The sequence below is a fragment of the Pelodiscus sinensis genome, chromosome 20 (assembly GCF_049634645.1).
Source record: "Pelodiscus sinensis isolate JC-2024 chromosome 20, ASM4963464v1, whole genome shotgun sequence".
Classification (NCBI taxonomy): domain Eukaryota; kingdom Metazoa; phylum Chordata; order Testudines; family Trionychidae; genus Pelodiscus; species Pelodiscus sinensis.
Genome location: NC_134730.1, coordinates 1263515 through 1283511, shown reverse-complemented (window position 1 = coordinate 1283511; position 19997 = coordinate 1263515). Strand labels below are relative to the sequence as shown.

Below are 19997 nucleotides of genomic sequence, written 5' to 3'. Positions count from 1 at the left end.
AACAGCTACAGCCCCTTGGCCGGGTATGTTAGCAGAAGCGGCCTTTGTCCTAGATACAGAGCTTCCTCGGCTGCCCCGGAGCCGGCTGGGGGAATAGACCTAGATCCACGGCAATTCATCCCGTGCGAGGACTGCTCAGTAACCGTGCCACGGGCAGCAGGGCCGAGAAACTGCAAGGAAGGCCAGAGGCCACGCTTTCAAGATGAGCTAACCCTCAGTAATATTCAGCGTCATTATCTACTCACCTAGGGTATGTCTACACTACAAAGTTAGTTCGAACTAACGGACGTTAGTTCGAACTAACTTTCCTAGGCGCTACACTAGCGCTCCGTTAGTTCGAACTTAATTCGAACTAACGGAGCGCTTAGTTCGAACTAGGTAAACCTCATTTTACGAGGACTAACGCCTAGTTCGAACTAGCTAGTTCGAACTAAGGGCTGTGTAGCCCTTTAGTTCGAACTAGTGGGAGGCTAAGGCTTCCCAGGTTTCCCTGGTGGCCACTCTGGCCAACACCAGGGAAACTCTATTGCCCCCCTCCCGGCCCCGGAGCCCTTAAAGGGCCACGGGCTGGCTACTCACTTTGTGCCAGTTGCAAGGCTGCAAGCACCCGTGCCTGCACAGCCTGCACCTGCCACACAATGAGCCAGCCATCCGAGGGTTCCCAGCCCTCCACTGCTCCCCACGACCAGCCTGGCGGCTCCCGGGAGCCTGCCCGGGGGCGCAAAAGGCGGGCGCCCGCCTGGTCAAGTGCGGAGATCGTGGACCTCATCGAGGTTTGGGGGGAAGCCTCCAATGTCCACGATCTCCGCACTAGCCACCGGAACGCGGCCGTCTATGGACGCATGGCTGCCAGTCTGGCCGCCAGGGGCCACCAGCGCAGCCGGGAGCAGGTGCGCTGCAAAATTAAGGACTTGCGGCAGTCCTACTCCCGGGCCTGCCTGCCAGGGGCTGACCCGGAGGCCTGCCCCCACTTCCATGCCCTGGACCGCATCCTGGGGCCTCATGCCGTCCCTGCCCCCCGGGACGTGATTGACCCCGGGGCAGAGGGACCGCTCCTGGAGACGGAGGAGGAGGAGGAGGGCTCTGAGAGCCAGGAGCCTGCCGCCAGCCTTCCCAGGACCCGGGACCCCCGAGGCACCCCACAGAGCCGCTCGCCTGCATCATCAGAGGCCGGGGAGGCGTCCACCTGTGAGTACCCTCGTGTTCCCCTTATGTGTACGGGGGGCTGAGGCGAGAGGGAGCCCCGGGACCGTGCGCCTGGGCCTTGCCCACCACGGAGCAGCAGCTGGGGATCCTGCAGGGGCCCTGGCCTTGCAGAGGGGAGCTGGGTTTCACACACCTGGGCCCCTGGGGTAATTGACCGCTGGTCTTCTTGCACCACAGCTGCAGCACCGGGGCCTGCAGGGCGCACCACACCGCCTGCAGCAGCCGCCCGCGCCCGGGCAAGCAGGACAGCCAGGAACCAGGAGGACTACCAGAGGCGGCATCTCCGGTTCCTGGACCGACAGCTCCGTCTCCAGGACCACTGGGTCCAGGAGGACCTCAGGCTGCGCCAGAGGAGTCTGGAGGCCCTGGAGGAGCAGGGCCGTGCCCTGCGAGGCCACCTCCAGAGCCTGCTGGACCGCTTTCCATTTCCTCCTCCCCCTGCTCCCCCTCTTGCTCCCCCTCTTGCTCCCCCTGCTCCCCCTCTTTCTCCCCCTCTTGCTCCCCCTGCTCCCCCTGCTCCTCCTGCTTCCGCTCCTGCTTCCTCCACACCCCCTGTCCTCTCTGCCCCCCCCTCCACAACCATTCCCCACCGACGCCCCCGGACCCGCAGTGTGGCGAGACGGGAGAGGCAGCCGGACTCCCACCCCTGAGCTTTCCTTTCCCTTCCTCCCTTCCCTCCCCTCCCCTTCCAGCTCCCTTGTCCCAGGTTTCCCCCTCCCTTCTCCCACCTTCATTCCTCCCTCCCCCACCCCAGTTCTCTGAAATAAACAGACGTTTTTGTTTGAAAACCAGGTGTCTTTATTGTACAGTAGATAGGGAGGGGAAAGGGGAAGGGGGGGGTAGGGTGGAAGAAGGCCCCGGTGGGGCATGCAGGGAGAGGTCAGTCCTCCTCCTCCTCCACCTGGAAGCTCTCCCGCAGGGCTTCCCGGATCCGGATGGCCCCCCGCTGGGCTTCCCGGACGGCGGCGGTGCGGGGCTGACCGTAGTGTCCAGCCATGCGGTCAGCCTCAGCCATCCAGGCTGGCAAGAAAGCCTCCCCCTTCCGCTCACACAAATTGTGGAGCACACAACATGCCGCCACCACGGGAGGGATGTTGTGCTCGGCCAGGTCCAGACGGGTGAGGAGGCATCGAAAGCGGGCTTTCAGTCGCCCGAAGGCCCCCTCCACCACGATGCGGGCCCTGCTCAGCCTGTTATTGAAGGCCTGGCGGGAGGGATTGAGGTGCCCCGTGTAGGGCTTCATGAGCCACGGCTGCAGTGGGTAGGCGGCATCCCCCACCAGGCAGACGGGCATGTCCACGTCCCCGACCCTGATGTGGCGGTCGGGGAAGAAGGTCCCGTCCTGCAGCCGCTGGCACACGGAGGAGTTCCGGTACACCCGTGCGTCGTGTGCTTTGCCGGACCAGCCCACATTGATGTCCGTGAACTGTCCCCGGTGGTCACACACGGCCTGCAGGATGACGGAGAAGTACCCCTTTCTGTTGACGTACCGGGACGCCTGGTGTTCCGGGGCACGGATGGGGATGTGCGTCCCGTCGATGGCCCCCCCGCAGTTGGGGAAGCCGAGGGCGCCGAATCCCCGGATGACGGCGTCCGGGTCGGCGAGGCGGACCACCCTGCGGAGCAGCACCCGGTTGATGGCCTTGACCACCTGCGGAGAGAGACACAGCAAAGCGTCAATCAGTGGGGCGCCCGGGTGGCTGGGAGCGTGCGTGCCCTGGCAGTGCCCCGCGCCCCACTCCCGGAAGCAACCCCCCTGGCGGCGTGTAGTACGGCCGGGACAGCCCGACCTCTCCGGTGCGGGGCGCCTTCGCCTCCTCCCGCCCCCCCCTTTGTCCCTGGGGTGGCCCATCCCCTCCTCGCAGCCCCCCTCCCCCCCGGCTCGGTGGCCGACGAGCGCCGTACCTGCATGAGCACTGCTCCGACAGTGGATCTCCCCACGCCGAACTGGTTCCCGACGGATCGGTAGCTGTCCGGCGTGGAGAGCTTCCAGAGGGCGATGGCCACCCGCTTCTGGAGGGGGATGGCGGGCCTCATGCGAGTGTCCCTTCTTTGCAGGGCAGGGGCGAGCCACTCGCAGAGCTCCAGGAAGGTGTCCCTCCTCATCCTAAAGTTCTGGGTCCACTGTCGGTCGTCCCAGTGCTCCAGGACGATGCGGTCCCACCAGTCGCTGCTGGTGTCCAGACGCCAGATGCGGCGGGGCACGCCGGTGCCGGGGCGCCGCCGCGGCTCCTCCACGGCCCCCAGGACGGCCAGGTGGAGAGGCAGGGGGCTGACGTTCCCCAGGTGGTGCCAGGCAGCCTCGAGCCATTGGTGGCAGGCTTGCAGCAGCAAGTCCAGAACGTGCACCAGAAGGTGCAGGGCGAGCCGTGGCTCCATGTTGCCACCTGCGGCGGTCCCCCCCGAAGGGAAGCACCGACACAGACGGGCACAGAGACCGATGCTTTGCTGTCCCTCGGCGAGGTTGGCAAGCAAGCAGGGAAAGCTGAGAACCGGCTGTCCAGGGGGGTCCCTTTAAGCACGAGCCTCAGATAGCCTCAGACAGCAGCCACACAAAGCAACTGCTGACCTGATGCCCTGCCAGAACCGGTTTCAGCTGCCCTTAAATGCCCCCCTGCGTCCAATCAGTGTGGACGCGCTAGTTCGAACTAGCAAAACGCTAGTTCGAACTAGTTTTTAGTTCTAGATGCGCTAGTTCGAACTAGCTTAGTTCGAATTAACTAATTCGAACTAAGTTAGTTCGAACTAGCGCTGTAGTGTAGACGTACCCCTAGGGAGTACATGTACCCCTTGATTCCTTAGGGCGAGGAAATACAATACAGGCATGGTCAGCTGGGCCGCATGAGGCGATGCGAAGGCCCTATCGCGTAGCCATGCTGTGAAGCCAGCGGGGTCCTTTCTACCAACTACAGCATAGCTTGGCCACTCCCCACTGTACCTGTCTGGACCTTCAACTCCGTCGGGCATGCCAGGAGTGAGGCTGGTCCTGCGTCCCCTGAAGCAGGAAGGGATGTGAGCCTGCTACACTGAGGAATCTTTAGCTTAGTCGTGTTACCAGAGGGAGGCCTAGAACTGACTTCGGTTCTGAGAATTGCGCTTTTGATTTGTTACTCTTTCATTCACTGTAATCAAGATTGTACTGAATTGGTATTGTCCCCTGTGACGTAGTGGGGGAACCTGGCTGGTTTCTATGCTGCTGGCTCTGGGGTAACCCCCACTGCTGCCGTGGGTACCACGACCCAGCACAACAGGATGAGTCACTATGCAAAGGGATCTCTCAACCGGTATGGCCAGACACCCCCCATGGAGAGGAACAAAGGAAAGGGAATGCTGCCCTGGCTGGGGGGGGGGCAGGGCTGGAAGAGTGTTGGTTAGTTGCTGTCTGGGAGCATGGAGGAGACAGCCTAGGGAAAGGGGCTGGTGCAGTCTGTTTGTGCCATTTCGGGGTGCAGGAGACGGGGGACCCCCAACGCGCCGTCACATCCCCCACGTGAGTATCCTTGCCACGTGCCCCCAAACTCCCCTTCTGAGACAGAGAACCCCGAGAGCTCTATTTCGCTGTAGACTGACATGGGACAAGAACAAATTTTTCTGGTCAGATGCGGCCAGCGGCAAGCCCTAACATCTAGCCCTTTCAATTAAGGTCTACAACAGTCGTTTCCCATTCGGTATGTGCGCAACTGATTGTTCCCCCTACGTGGAGCACTTTGCACTTGTCTTTATTGGATTTCATCCTGTTTCCCTCAGACCATTTCTCCAGTTTGTCCAGATCACTCTGAATTCTGAGCCTGTCCTCCAAAGCACTTGAAATCCCTCCCAGCCTGGTAGCATCTGCAAACTTTACAAAAGTACTTGCCATGCCAGTATCTAAATAGTCGATGAAGATATTGAACAGAACCAGCCCCAAACCAGACTCCTGCAGAACCCCACTTGTTCTGCCCTTCCAGCTGACATGATGTGAACCATTGATAACCGCTCTCTGAGAATGGTTCTCCAGCCAGGTATGCACCCACCTGGTTTGTTGGTGAGAAGGTCATGCAAAACTATATCAAATACCTTACTGAAGTCTAGATACACCACTTCTTCCACTTTCTTCTTATCCACGAGGCTTGTTATCCTATCAGGTTATTTGACATGATTTGTTCACGACAAATCCATGCTGGCTGTTTCTTATCACATTATCTTCTAGATGCTTGCAAATGGATTCCTTAATTAATTGCTCCATTATCTTTCCTGGTACAGAAGTTAAGCTGGCTGATCTGTAATTCCCTGGGTTGTCCTTATTTCCCCCTTTATAGGTGGGTGCTGTGTTTGCCATTTCCAGTCTTCTGGAATCTCTCCTGTAGTACATGTCTTTTCAAAGATCATAGCTAGTGATTCAGATATCTCCAGAATCATCTCCTGGAGTATTCTAGGACACATTTCACCAGGCCCTGGTGACTTGCAGACATCTAACTTGTATAAGTCATTTTTAACTTGCTCTTTTCCTGTTTTAACTTCTGAATGTACCCCCTTTTCATTGGCATTCGCTATGTTAGGTGTCCAGTCGTGGTGAAAACACAAAGGAGTCATTCGGCTCCTGTGCCATTTCTACATTTTCCGTTATTGTTTTCCCCTCTTTGTTTACTAATGGGCCTGCCCTGCCCTTGGTCTTTTTCTTGCTTCTAATAGGCTTGTACAATGTTTTCTTATTACCCTTTATGTCTCTAGCTCGTCTGAGCTCATTTTGTGCCTTGACCTTTCTAATTTTCCCCTACATACTTATGCTATTTCTTTATATTCATCCTTCGCAGTTTGACCTAATTTCCACTTTCTTGTAGGACTCCTTTTTGATGTTTAGCTCAGTCAAGATCGCCTGGTTAAGCCCGGGTGCTCTCTTGCAATACTCCCCATCTTCCCTCTGGATACCTTTCAGTATCTCTGCATAACTCCCTCCGTGTTATCCATACGTACATCTCACAGTGATTACGAGGGTCATTGTGACATGAATGAGGCCAGGCCCAGGGGACCCCTGTCCCCTAAGACACCCCCGTGCTCTCTGGCACAAGAGATCCTTTCATCCCACCGGGCAGCCAGCAGCCCTCGACGTGTCACCCAGTACCAGGCAGCCTACATCCCCAGGGCCTCCACTGACCTGCCTGTGGGCAGCCCGCCTCCTTTATTGCCCCTTCTCCTAAGACTTGGGAGGGCCCACCCCCTAATTTAGCACAGCCCCTATCTACAGAGGCCCGTTCCCCTGATACTGGGGAGCTACGTGCCCATAGTTCTGTGTATACGGTGGGGGGAGTCCCTGGTCCCATCTGAGACTGGGTGTCTCTAAGTTCCAAGTGATGTTGTGGGAGCTCATTGGCTCCCTTGTCTCCATCTCAGTAAGCAATTGCTGCAGGAGCCCTTGTTCCCTTGGCCGTCTAAGTCAACTCCCCTCCCTGGGCCCTCACCAAGTGCCAGTTCCTCCTCCAACCCTTCCCACTCCTCTCCATTCTGCCTGCCCCACATTCTGCTTGGTGGACACGGGGGACTTTGTGGATTTTCCACGTGGACAGTGGAGTCAAATATTGCAACCGCATTAAAGCAAGCTCAACGGGGCGCTGCCAAGCCTGGCAGTGTTGTGCACTCTGAGGGTGTGTCTACACTGCAGCGTTATTTCAAAATAGCTTATTTCCAATAACGCGTCTACACTCAGATTGCATTTCCAAATAGCTGATTGGACGCTGAATCGCATTTAAGGCTGGCCGGAACTGGCTCTGGCAGGGCATCGGGGCAAGAGTTACCTTGTGTGGTTGCTACCTGAGGCTATCTGAGGCCTGCGCTTACAGGGACCCTCCGCCTCCTGGCCCTCGTCCTCCTCCTCCTCCGTTTCTTGGTCAGGGCCCTCTGCCCCAGGGTTGATGACCCTCTGGGGGGCACAGACCATCCCACCCCCCAGGATGTGGTCCAGGGCATCAAAATAGGAGCAGGGGTCTGGGTCTGCCCCCTGTGGCCCTGGCATAGGCCTGCCGCAGCTCCTTGATTTTCATGCAAACCTACTCCTGGGTTCGCATGTGGCCTTTGGGGGCCAGGCTGGCAGCCCCCCGCCTGTGGACGGTTTCATTCCTCTCTTTAGTGCAGAGATCATGGATGTCGGAGGCTTCCTCCCAAAACTGAATTAGGTCCATGGTCTCCGCGCTGGACATGGCAGGCACCTGCCTTTTCCGGCCCCTGGCAGACTCCTGGGAGCTGGCAGACTGGCCCTGGGGAGCGGTGGAGGGCTGGCTGGCACTGGCTGCCTGGCTCATGCTGGGGCCAGTGGGTCGGGGCAGTGACTGCTGGCTCTGGGCTGGCAGGCTTGGAGCTGGCACAGGCACTGTGGCCAGAGTCAACCCCTTTAAGGGCTTTGCGGGGGTGGGGAGGGAGGAGTTTTCCTGGTTGGGGCCAGAGTGGCCAGCAGGGCACCGGGGCAGAGCTGGAGGACCCCTATTTCGAAATAAACGTCTACCCAGCGCTTATTTTGAAATAGCAGTTTCGAAATTGGCGCTATTCCTCGTGGAATGAGGTTGACCAACTTCGAAATAAGCCCTCCGCTCTTTGGATTTCATTTCGAAAGAGCGGTTTGGCTGTGTAGGCGCTGGTACAGGGATTTCGAAATAACTGTTGTGTAGACGTGCCCTGAGAGCCCACGTTCTGGGGATATTCCCCCAGCCCTCTCAGGTGGCCATGCTGTTGCTGCTCACGGGCCAACACTAATCTCCTGCCCGATTGCTCTTGGAGCCGTGCTGCTGGCGGCTGGCAGTGCCAGCTACGCTCTGGCTGGCAGCAGCACTGGGGTTTAGTGAGGAGCCATGGTGCTGTGGGCGAGCTGAGTGTCTGTGGATATCCTGCCTCTGAGCGAACCCCAATTCAGCAGTCCCCGCAAAGCGGCCATGTCTCTGCAGCCGGCATCCTTACGTGGCTGAGGCGGAGGGGTCTGGCTGGGCAGGGCCGTGCATTTCCAGGGTCTCACAAGTCTGCAGTTTGTTTTGTCACCTTTGAAAGCCTCTGGGGTCCCGAATGCTCTCTCCTGGGAACCTCTTCATCACAGGCCTTTGGGTGTCCTCCCCAACTCCGTGGCTTTGCACCAGTTCCCGCCAGCCCGACTCAGTGCACGGACGCGGAATCGCTCCTGACTCGTGCCCGCCGAGCGGAAGTGGGGAGTCAGCCGGGTCCAGCGTGAAGGCGGGGTCGTGTCCCAATAGCCTCATTCTCTGCCAGCAGTTCAGAACGGGGAGCCCGGTTGCCGCCTTGGAGTCTGTGCAGGAAGCAGTCGCAAGGCGCTCCCCTCTCTGGGGTGAAGTCAGGAGCAGGAAGCGGGCATCAGGGTCCCCGTAAGCTGATTAGCAGAGTGCCCACAGCTGGGTTTGGTTTCCCCTGGTGGTGCACATTCACACAGGGTTCAGTGCACATGCACATTTATTCTGCCCATGGAAGGAAAAGAATAGAGGGAACACGGCCCAGACCCCCACCAGGGGGTGAAGGAAGTCAATGGGGCTAGACGGAGTTACACCCACTGAGGAGCAGGACTCCCGTATCTCAGTTCTGGCCCAGCCCCCCCGAACAAACCCTCCACTGAACGAGCAGGCTGCGGAGCGGCTGAGCTGGAACCCACGGCCCAGCATGCATCTGGGACACAGTCCTCTGTTCTCCAGCTAGCCAGCAAGCGAGGCACAATCCACTGGCTTCTCAGCTCCATCTCTCAGCTCAGGCTCTGAGTCACCTGCGTTCTCTGCCTGACTCCACTGCCTGCGTGTGTGTTGGGTGGGGGGGGGGGGACAGGAACGGGCTGGAAAGCTGCACTCCAGGGCACCTGTTGCACTATTCTGGGACAAAACAGACATAGGCCTTTCTAGTGTCGTAAAGCGCCCTTGTGGGGCGATGCTGCACAGTCCCCCAGCTGCACTCCTGCCTGCGAAGCCACAAACCCAATTCCTGTGACAAGTGCCAGCCTCCACTCTAGCAACCTCTGAACATGCCGCCCCCAGCCCCCGGGCCAAGTTCCTGGCTCTTTTTCTTGCTACATAACAGTTTCCTTCACATGTTCCCATTCAGCGTGTCCCTGACGTTTGCAGAGGGGGCAGGAAACCAGCATTCACTAGCTAATGCCTGGGCAAGCCATTTCAATCACGTGCCGGCAGATTGCCAGCCACAGGCGACTGTGCGGCTAGCTAGAGGAAGGACTCAAGGTGCGCCTGCCCTTTGTGCGGGTCCAGACCAACCGAGCCGAGCGGAGGAGACAGACTGGCGGGTTCTGGGCCGCTCGCAGGGCGAGGGCCGAAATCGTCCCCACTGCACTGGCGGGAGGAAGAGGGCTCCGTGCGGGATGGCTTACCTTGCCTTTGTGCTCTGCTAGCTCACCGGGGCGGCCCTGGCCTGGCCCGGGAAGCAGAAGGCTTCCCCTTCATGGTAGCATCGTTTTCCACTTCCGGAGCATCACAGGCTCCTGCAGCCCGTGTGCTGGTGCAGGGTGCACAGGCAGGTTCCTGCCAGGCTCAAAGATGCCCCATCCCTGTGCTGGAAGGCCCCACGTCCTTTCTCCCCGTCCACAAGGCCAGCTCCCGCAACCCCCGAGACGGGCTGCTCCCCACAGCAGTGCAACTCACCCTGCCTCATCTGGCTCTTCCCAGAGCCTCCCCCAGCAAGCGGGGCCAGAGCACCCCCCGCTGCCAGCTTGCAATGCCAGCACAGTCCTCAACATGCCCGTCTCCTCTCAGCAGGAGCGTGGCTTGGCTGGGGAGGGAAAGGAGGGGGACAGCCTGGAGCATCATCCCAGGATCTGCAGAGCAGGACCCTCTGCGTGGGGGTCTGCCCCGTCCTGCAGAGAAGGGGTGAATTTATTCCCACAGCCCCACCCCCCCTCCTTTGGCTGCCTCCTTGGTGCTGGGGGTTCACACTGGGGGAGGGGAAGGAAATGGCTGGGGCAGGGCAGGATGTACGTGTGCTGTCCCCCCGCCAGCGCCCCAAAGAAGCTGATGACCCTGGGGCTGGAGGCCTCTCTGCCCCCGAGCCGAGCCTCCCGCGCACGGTGGGGCCACTGAGCGAGCCTGGCCTCTCGGCAGGTGGCCCTGGTTCCCAGGAGCCGCACAGGTGTCCCCAGGGGGCTCCTCAGGCTGCTCTGCCAACAGCGAGCGAACGACCCATCACGTACGGGGTGAGTGTCTGCCTGCCGGTGGCCCAGCTGGTAGGGGTGGCTCTAAGCCAGTCGCTGTGGAATTGCAGTGAGCGACTAGACCAACGCGTCCCTCATGCCACTTCAGCCGCACTGCTGAGCCTCTCGGGGCAGGCCATGGGACCAGAAATTCTCATCCAGGCGGGCACTTCCCATGTTATTGTTTCTCGTCGTTCCCTTGGACTCCCTCGCCTGCCTCCCTGTGGCCATTGGTGTCATGCTGGGACTGTGGGTTCCCTGGGGCCTGGGCCGTGTTTGTACAGCACCTAGCACCGACTGGACCGGGGCTGCGAGGGGACCCTCTCACTGCCCCACAGTCACTCCCCTCCTGTTCCGAGCACTTACAAAACAAGCCCACGTCTGTGCAAACAAGAAAGGCTCAGATTAGCCACAATTACCCTAAACCCCCCGTCCAAAGTGCTGTGCTCAGTTCAGTAAAAATCCACTGTCCCAGTTTCATCCCTTGGCAGAAGGCATCCGCCTGGAGCACACCGCGATCCTTGCAGACTCCTCACAAGTCAGGATCCAACAGGGAGCAGGAAGAAACACAGGCCACAAGTGACCTATTTTGACGAACGAAATAGAAGTTGCAGGACATGAAGCTCCTCCTACCCCTCTGGCCTTTCTCGCCGTAGCCCCGAGGGCCTCCCGGCCGTCGCTCTCACGCCCTAGGAAGCAGGAGATATTCCTCTGTCTTTACTGATTGATGGGACTCACCCTTCCGTAGCCGCGGCGTCCATCCTTCTCTCATTTGTCACCCCCCCATTTTGAATGGAGGTGTGCATCCCCTTGGCAGCCTCACGCAGAGCCCGCCCCGTCCGGGGCCACGGCCAGGCCTAGAGTGTTGGCGCTGAGCAGTCTCAGCCAGCGGGCCGGGATCGACTGGTGGATCCTGGAGCCCCTGAGCTGTGACCCTGGCCGGCTTGGCCCGGAGGCTCTCAGGAGCCGGCACTTCGGCTGTCCCTCCCCCACTGCCTTGCTGCTCCTGCCCTCTGCCTTGGTGCTGTCCCCCCCGGAGCCTCCAGCTTGCTGCGCTGGGTGGGGGAGGCAGAAGAGGGGGCCAAATCCCCTCTCCCCACCCCCATCCCCACAGACTGGGCCTCAGGGAAGCGGCAGGACCAGGGCAGCTGGGTTCGACTCCCACCTGTGCTAGAGGCTGCCGGCCTCACCCCCAGTCAGAGCCTGCAGGGAGCGGAAGGGAGCCTGAGGCGCTGGCCAGGGAGGCCAGGACACCCCCGCAAGGCCGGGCCGGCTCGTCATTCCAGCCAGAGTCTAATCTGCAGCCGGAGCCTTGAGCAAGAGCGGAGCCCTGCGGGGGAAAGCAGAGAACCAATTCCAACAGCCAGCGGGGGCCACCCACGCCCATGGGGGCTTCCCCACAGGCAGGCGTGGAAGGACCAGAGCTGGCATTAGACTGAGGGGCTGGAGGAGGCTCCCAGGGCAGGGGAAGCGCTGGCCCGGTGCAGGTCTGGTACCGAACCCCGAGGAGCAGTGGCTGCGGGGGAGCAGAGCTGCTGCCTGGTTCTCTGACCCAGCCGCGCCTGCTCTGGGCCCCCACGTCAGCCACTTGCCCTTCCACCCGCCGCCTCTGGGGGCTGCTGCTGGGAGCCTGAGGGAAACGGCCAAGCCCCCGACAGCCTGGCTCTGGTAAGGAGCTCCCAGCCCCCCTCTGGGCAGGCCTCCCCATGGGGACCCATGTGCTTCCCCCAGAGACCAGCTCTCCGGCTCCTCCCCTGCACAAAGCCAGGCTCAGGCCAGGCCTCCGGCCAGTGGGGGAGCGTTTGGGGCCAGCCCAGGCATTTCCGCATCTTTAGCATGGGAAGTGGGAGGGGACAAGCACAAGGGCCGGGGGTTTGGCTGCTCACCCCGGGCGGTTATTTGCTTGGAGCAGCGAGCTGGGGCCTGGGCATGGACTGAGGCCCAGCCATGCAGGGCGCTGGACAGACATGGAGGCCAGTGCCTGCCGGGAGAGCCAGGGTGCCTGGGGGAGGAACGCTTTGCCCAGGCCGGGCTGACCCGCGAGGCCTTTGGCACCAGAGCAGAAGGAGCAGTGGTGACACCTCTTCAGGGCAATGGAGGCTCCCTGAGGGGCCAGGCGCTGTGAACCTGGAGAGGAGGCAGAGAGGTGGGGGGGGACACTCGCACCCCTATCTCACCAGGACCTCATAGGGAAGGGAGTGCAGCAGAGTGCCCCATGCCGGGCGAAGGGAGGGGGAAGGTGGGGAGAACTGCAGCTGCGGACCCTTTGCAGCTTGGCTGTGCTGGAGCAGAAGTGGAGGGGTCACAGCACCGTCCGGGGGAGCCAGGGATCAGCTGGGGTCCCTGCTTCGTCCCCAGGGGTCAGGAAGAGGAAACCTGCATCCCCCTTTTCAAGAGGAAGACTTGGGGGAACGATCCCAGGCGTCTGCCTCCTCAGCCCGCCCTGGGCACTGGCGCAGGAAGGGCTGATGTGGACTCGCGGCAGGGCTCAGGCGTGGGGATTTCAGCCTTCAGACACCTGCCCAGTCACACAAGAGCCAGTGACGAGAGCGATACAAAAGGCGGCACAAGTTAGCTCGACTGCACCAGGGCTAGCGCTGCATCCCCGAGACTCCTCCGCCTCAGCACATACCTCCATGAGGGACAGGGGCCTCGCTTACTTCGCCTCCCGCAGCACCGCTGCTGAGTTTGGCCCAGGTTAGAGCAGGGCACTGGCAGTTTGCACTGCTGGGTTAGCCTAACAACTGCTCTGCCAGTGACTTACTTTGTGGCCCTGGCCAGTTCATTTAACCTCTTTGGAACTTAGTTACCCACTTTATCCAGGGGATGCGTCATATAAAGTACGAGGCCACTGAGCATTAACCTTCTGGACTTTTTCTGGACTTTTTCTCCCCCCTCCCTCTCTCACCCTTTCCTTCCTCCTGCCCTCCAACAGAGGACAGGTTGTTTGTGCACAGCTCTTGGATAGCACTTCAGCTCCACTCTGTGCCTGGTTCTCTTTGTTATGCTCCTCTCCAGCGTCCTCTGCTTGTCCTTCTAGCTGCAGGGCTTTTGCATCTCACAAAAATACTATAAGGTGTCTGGGTGTTTTCAATGAGGTGTGTGGGGGGTGGGGTGTCACCTTTCGGTTCAGGCCCAGCGTTAATGAGTGAACTGGAGGAGAGGCCAGGGAGGCTCATGGGGATGGGGACAGGACAAACCCTCCCGCCTCCAAGGCTCTGCCGTGGTCGCAGCCGTGATGCTTGTGCACATGGCTGTGTGGACACGTTGGGGACTCCTTCATGGGTTTCTCCTGCACAGAAGCACAGTTGGTGCCCTTGTGGGCAGGCTCAGAGGGGAAGCCAAGCCCCCCAGCACATGGGCACCGCTTGCCTGGGTCACAGAGGAGGGTGTCCCTGGCCCAGGCTTGTTCGCAGATGACGGCCGATGGGTGGAAGTGGGGAAGCTTGAAGGCTGCCACTGCCCGTGTCACAGGTCCCAGAGGCCCGATCTGCTCCCACCCAGCCGTGCAGAAACCAGGGCCCAGGCTGGCTTGGACGGGCTCCGGGCAGGGCCAGGAACGGATCGCAGTGAAAGGTCAGTCCTGGCGAACCAGCCCCAGAGCAGGGCCGGAGCCGCCCGCCTGGCTGCACCAAGCCCAGGGTAGGTGGTGGGAGGTAGCCCCGCTGCACCCGCACAGCCCCGCCAGCGGCCAGTCCGCAGGGACCAAGCAGGCAAGGGCGGAGGCGGGTCTCACCCAGCGCCACGAGCAGCCCAGCCGCTGCCCAGCCCGCGGGCTGGCTCCCAGCCTCCCCGCTCCCGCGCCGGGCTCCCCCAGCGCCAGCACAGCCCCGGCCGCCTGCGGCCTCTCTCCCCTGCCCCAGCCGGCACCGCGGGTCGCGCTGCCCCGGCCCCGGCCCCGGCCCGTGCGCATGGAGCAGGCGTGCGGCGGGGACGCGCCCGGAGTGATGTCAGGAGCCCGGCTGGCAGCGGTGGGCGGGCCCAGGGCTGGGCGCTCGGCTCCGCTGCCGCCTGTAGCGCAGGCAGCGCCCGCTCCCCGCGCCACTCGCTGCCGAGCCCAGCGCGCTGCGGTCCTCGCCGGGCGGCATGGTAAGCGGGCGCGGGGCGCCCGGGGATCCCCGCCCTGCGCCCCCCGCAGCGGCTTCCGCGCCTCCCCCTGCCCGGCTGCCCCGCGCCCTTATCCCTGCCCTGCGCCCCGCAGCTACCCCCTGCCCCCGCCCTTACCCCTGCGCCCCGCAGCTACCCCCTGCCCCCGCCCTTACCCCTGCGCCCCGCAGCTACCCCCTGCCCCCGCCCTTACCCCTGCCCTGCGCCCCGCAGCTACCCCCTGCCCCCGCCCTTACCCTGCGCCCCGCAGCTACCCCCTGCCCCCGCCCTTACCCCTGCGCCCCGCAGCTACCCCCTGCCCCCGCCCTTACCCCTGCGCCCCGCGGCTACCCCCTGCCCCCGCCCTTACCCTGCGCCCCGCGGCTACCCCCTGCCCTGCCCCTACCCTGCGCCCCGCAGCTACCCCCTACTCTGCCCCGCTCCGGCTGCCCCCGCCCTTACCCCTGCCCTGCCCCGGCTCCCCCTCCGGACCCACCGCAGCACCCTCCTGCCCCTCACACCGCGTCTGCTTTTGGCCCCGCCAGCCTCGGCGCTCCCTGCGCCCCTGCCGGCTGCCCCCCTCCGCTCCGACTCCCCCACCCCGCACGCCCCCCTCCTCAGAGCGGAGCTGCGCCCCGGGCAGCGTCTGGGGCTGTGCCCCCCTGGGATCCCCGAGCTGACAGCGCCGGTTCTCTGCCCTCCGGGAGCTTCCCAGATCCCCAGCCGGCTGCTCGGTCCCGGCTCCCCAAATCACCAGCCCCTGTACCCCCTCCCGATCTGTGCCCCCCCCATACCCGCTCCGGCGACTCGCCCCTGCTCCGCTCTGACCCCCGTTCCCGTCTCTCCCCAGCCAGTGGTCAGAGGAGCAGCTGCCGGGACTGGACGCGCCGATCTCCGCGGAGCAGCCGGCCGGGGCGCCGGGCAGCGCCTCCCGCTTCCTGCCGGGATGACGGGGCTTCTGCAGAGCCGGGCGTCGGAGCCCGGCGCCTGCCCCTAAAGCTCCGAGGCCGGGCGGCGGCGCTTGCTGTGCCCGGGGCCCCCCATGGGGCGGCGGCGCCGGGGCTCCTGATCGCTCGGTCCGCTCCGTCCGCCCCGCTCCCGCCATGGGCCGCCGGCGCCTGCCGCTGCCGCTGCTGCTGCTGGCCCTGCAGCTGCTGGCCCTGCTGCTGGCCGCGCCCGCCGCCGGGCCCCCGCGGGCCAAGGGCAACCGGACGCAGGGCGCCGCCCGCCGGCCGCCGCGCCCGCCCAAGGAGCCGCTGAACCAGACGCTGGTCGGGCCCGGGGCCGCGGCGCCCAGCGCGGCCAGCAGGGGCGGCGGGGCGGCCGCGGGCCCGGCGCACGAGACGTGCTGGGGCTACTACGACGTGAGCGGCCAGTGGGACAAGGAGTTCGAGTGCAACAACAGCCAGAGCGGCTTCCGCTACTGCTGCGGCACCTGCTACTACCGCTTCTGCTGCAACAAGCGCGCCGAGAAGCTGGACCAGGCCCAGTGCCGCAACTACCAGAGCCCGGGCTGGATCACCACGCCCGGCCTGCGCCCCGCGCCGCCCGACGCCTTCCCGCCCGACAAGTACGACCCGGCCAAGGACAGCACCAACGCCACGGTCTACATCTCCTGCGGCGCCGTGGCCTTCGTGCTGGCGGCCGGCGTCTTCGCCAAGGTGGCCTACGACAAGGCGCGGCGCCCGCCCCGGGAGATGAACATCCACAGGTGAGAGCCCTGCCCAGGCCGCCCCCGGAGCCGCCCTCACGTCGGGCCCCGACCCGAGAGACCCCCGCGGCCCGTCCACACAGCCGGCCCCTGACCCGAGAGACCCCCGCGGCCCGTCCGCACAGCCGGCCCCTGACCCGAGAGACCCCCGCAGCCCGTCCACACAGCCGGCCCTTGGCCCGAGAGACCCCCTCAGCCCGTCCGCACAGCCGGCCCCTGACCCGAGAGACCCCCGCAGCCCGTCCGCACAGCCGGCCCCTGACCCGAGAGACCCCCGCAGCCCGTCCGCACAGCCGGCCCCGACCCGAGAGACCCCCTCAGCCCGTCCACACAGCCGGCCCCGACCGGAGAGACCCCCTCGGCCCGTCCGCACAGCCGGCCCCTGACCCGAGAGACCCCCTCGGCCCGTCCGCACAGCCGGCCCTGACCCGGGAGACCCCCGCAGCCCGTCCGCACAGCCGGCCCTGACCCGAGAGACCCCCTCGGCCCGTCCGCACAGCCGGCCCTGACCCGAGAGACCCCCTCGGCCCATCCGCACAGCCGGCCCTGACCCGAGAGACCCCCTCGGCCCGTCCGCACAGCCGGCCCCCGACCCGAGAGACCCCCTCGGCCCGTCCGCACAGCCGGCCCCCGACCGGAGAGACCCCCGCAGCCCGTCCGCACAGCCGGCCCGTGACCGGAGAGACCCCCGCAGCCCGTCCGCACAGTCGGCCCGTGACCGGAGAGACCCCCGCAGCCCGTCCGCACAGCCGGCCCGTGACCGGAGAGACCCCCGCAACCCGTCCTCACAGCCGGCCCCTGACTGGAGAGACCCTCCACAGCCCACCCTGACCGGAGAGATCCCCACATCCCATCCACAAAGCCTGCCCCTGACTGGAGAGACCCTCCACAGCCTGTCCACACAGCCCACCCCGACCGGAGAGACCCCCACAGCCCATCCACACAGCTGGCCCCTGACTGGAGAGACCCTCCACAGCCCACCCTGACCGGAGAGATCCCCACATCCCACCCACACAGCATGCCCCAGCTGGAGAACCCCCCCCCTCACATCCCTCCCACACAGCCTGCCACAACCAGAGAACCCCCACATCCCACTGACACAGTCCACCTGGATGGAGAGACCCCCACAGCCCATCCACACAGCCTGCTCTGGCCAGTTAGCCTCCAGAATACCTCCAGCCCCTCACCCACACAGCCTGCCCAGCTGGAGAGACCCCCACATCCCACTGACAGAGCCGGCCCCGGCTGGAACAGCTCCCCGCCCTCATAGTCTGCTGAGTCTGGGGCATCCGTTCCAATGAGGACAGCCCCCAGTGCCCTGGCAGTGCCCCGGCAGTGCCGCCAGAACCCTACCCCAAACAGCCTTCCTGGGGACACAGCTGACCACCAGCACTGTCTGAGACACCCTATGGGACATCCCTCCATTCTCCCACACAGCCTCTCCCATTCGGGGGACACTCTAGGCCCCTGTAGCCTGCTATCTATGGGACTTCCCTCAGGAACACCCCGCACAGTCAGCCTTGAAAGATAAATCCTCCAGGGCCCCTCTGGCACCCAGGCAGTTCACCAAGGGAGATAAACACCCACAGGTGAGACCCCCACTGCCCCTCCAGGACAACCCACCACAGCCTGCCCCCTCCACATAGCCACAGATAAACACCAAGAGGTGAGGCCTCACGAGACACCCCCAATTTCCGTCAAGCCTGTTTTCTCCAGAACACCTCCTAGGTCCCCCTCACAACGCATCCCTCCCAGGACACCCCTACATCCCCCTCATGGCCCATCCACTCTAGGAGACACCCCCATAGCCTAGCTCCTCACCACAGCCCATCCCCTCTGGGACACCCCTAGTTCCCCCATGAAACCCACCTGGGGAGACAAACATCCTCTGGTGAGCCCTTTCCCGGGGCGATCCCCAAAACAACCAACCCCCCTCTGGGAGAGCCCCAAACCTTCTACACAGTCCATCTCCTCCAGGACACCCCATAGCTACCCATGTAGCCCACTCTGAGAGATGAGCATCCACAGAGGATGCCTTCCCCACTGCCGGGCTCCTCCAGAATGCCTAATTCCCCCTGCTGGGACGCCCCTTCCCCAGTCCCACCCCAGAGATGTTTGTCTGCACTTGAGACCCCCCCTCACCAGCTTTATGGGCAGCCTGCCCTAAACCCTTCCCCCCAAACCCCAGAGATGATCCTCCATGGGAGAGACTCCGAGCCAAGGGCCACACCCCTCTGGGGTACCCCCAACTGGGCTACACTTACCCTACGCCCCCACCCCACCCCGGGGAGAAACATCCACAAGTTAGAGACCTTCTCCTCCCAGGACACACCCCTCAACCCCTTCCCCCCTTTCCTGGCTCTCCCCAGCCTGGGGCCTCTGTTCAGGTGAGAGGGGCCGGGAGACAGCCCGGGAAAGGCTGAGGCCTCCTGCTCCCCACCTCCTGCCCTTCCATGGGCCCCAGCAGATGAACACAGGCTGGTGTGGGACACTCTTCCCCCCTTTCAGGGGACCTACAAGCCCCTGCCCTGGGGCACCCTGTTCTCTGTTGCCACTCATCCCCTTTCGCCTGCTCACCCTCCAGCACCTGGGCTGCTGGACAGCTCCCCACATGCCTCTGCAGGGAGCCTCAGCCTCTCTGGTCTGTCCCTTTGCCAGCCTCCTCCTGCCTCCGGCCCTGGGCCTGTCTCTCCTCCCCTTCCCCACATTCCAGGGTGCACCAGGCCCCAAACACCCCAAGTTCTGCCGGTGGCTTCTCCGCTGTCCCTGTGCTGCCAGGACATTCCAGTGAGAGGTTCCCAAAGCACCAATTGGCCTGTTCCACTTGGCCTCTTGGCAACCCCCCGATGGAGATGATGAAATAGCGGGGGGGGGGGGGCAGATAAAGGGATTTTTGAAATTACTCAAGCCACAGGTCCTGTCCTCTGTGTGTGTATCGGGGGAGGGGGAGGGGTGTTAGGGAAGAATCTTCATGTAATTTTTATTTTTAAAATGACATGCTTAATGCTTTGGATATCGAAATGGTAGGGGGAGACCAGCTGCAGGAGGAGTGTTGCTCTGTATAAACCTGGTAGGAAATCTGAAGGGCAGATTGCAATGCCACGTTTCCTTCTGGAATGTCTCTAGCTGATTGTGGTTTCTGGTGAGCTAGGACCTTAAATTGCCGTCTAATCCTGGACTGTCGCATGCTCTGAGAGTTCCCAAATATAAACTTGAAACAAGGGGACACTCCCTCCTTAAAAATGCACTGGCACGCTCTCGTGGGAAGAAGCAAGTGTCTCTGGCAGATAATGCTTAATTTAAATCATCTTAATTAAAAATTCATTCCCTGTGTTTATCAAAAACCCCCAACCATGTTTTAAAGGCTGAACTAGAAATGTGACCCGCAGAGTTTGGAGAGTGGAAATTGTAGCTTCTTACGCAGAGAAAAAAGCAAAGTGACACAAAGAGGAGTTCTGTGTTTGAGAGGCGTTTGAAATCAAATCTCTCTTCTGTGTCTCATACACAAGAGCTGAAATCCAAGCTCGGTGCTGCTGTGCGGTGCCATAGCTCCTCTGAAGTCAACAGAGCTGTCCTGGCGCACCCCCGCCGAGAAGCCCCCAGCCCCAAGCCTGTCTGCCGAAAGGCAGTGCTTTGCGTTACTCAGTGAGTTGCAGGGCCTGGATGCGAGCTCCTTTCCTCTGGTGCTAAGGATAGGACTTCAGGACCTGGTGTCTGTTCAACACAGGGCTTCCAAGAGCAGCCCCATCAGGAATAGATTCGTGCATGTTTGTTCCTAGGACTAGATCCTTAACTGCAGTAGATTGCAGCGCTCCATTGGCTTTGCCGTGCCAATGC

General features: G+C 62.6%; 2 protein-coding genes across 5 annotated transcripts in view; both read left to right on the top strand.

Annotated features, from left to right (window-relative positions):
* Positions 1-327: 327 nt before the first annotated feature.
* LOC142819076 (uncharacterized) lies at positions 328-1909 on the top strand. The gene is made up of 2 exons (XM_075903460.1): positions 328-1188; positions 1384-1909. Exons 1-2 carry the CDS (start codon positions 639-641, stop codon positions 1854-1856), a joined length of 1023 nt encoding a protein of 340 aa, XP_075759575.1. The 5' UTR covers positions 328-638; the 3' UTR covers positions 1857-1909.
* Positions 1910-14324: 12415 nt separating this feature from the next.
* SHISA6 (shisa family member 6) overlaps positions 14325-19997 on the top strand; it is a 203084-nt gene continuing 197411 nt past the window's right edge. For all 4 annotated transcript variants that reach the window (XM_075903459.1, XM_075903458.1, XM_075903457.1 and 1 more), the window contains exons 1-2: positions 14325-14452; positions 15300-16160. In XM_075903459.1, coding sequence (XP_075759574.1) covers positions 15553-16160 — 608 coding nt within the window. In that variant the 5' untranslated portion in view covers positions 14325-14452; positions 15300-15552. The remainder of the gene's footprint in view (positions 14453-15299; positions 16161-19997) is intronic.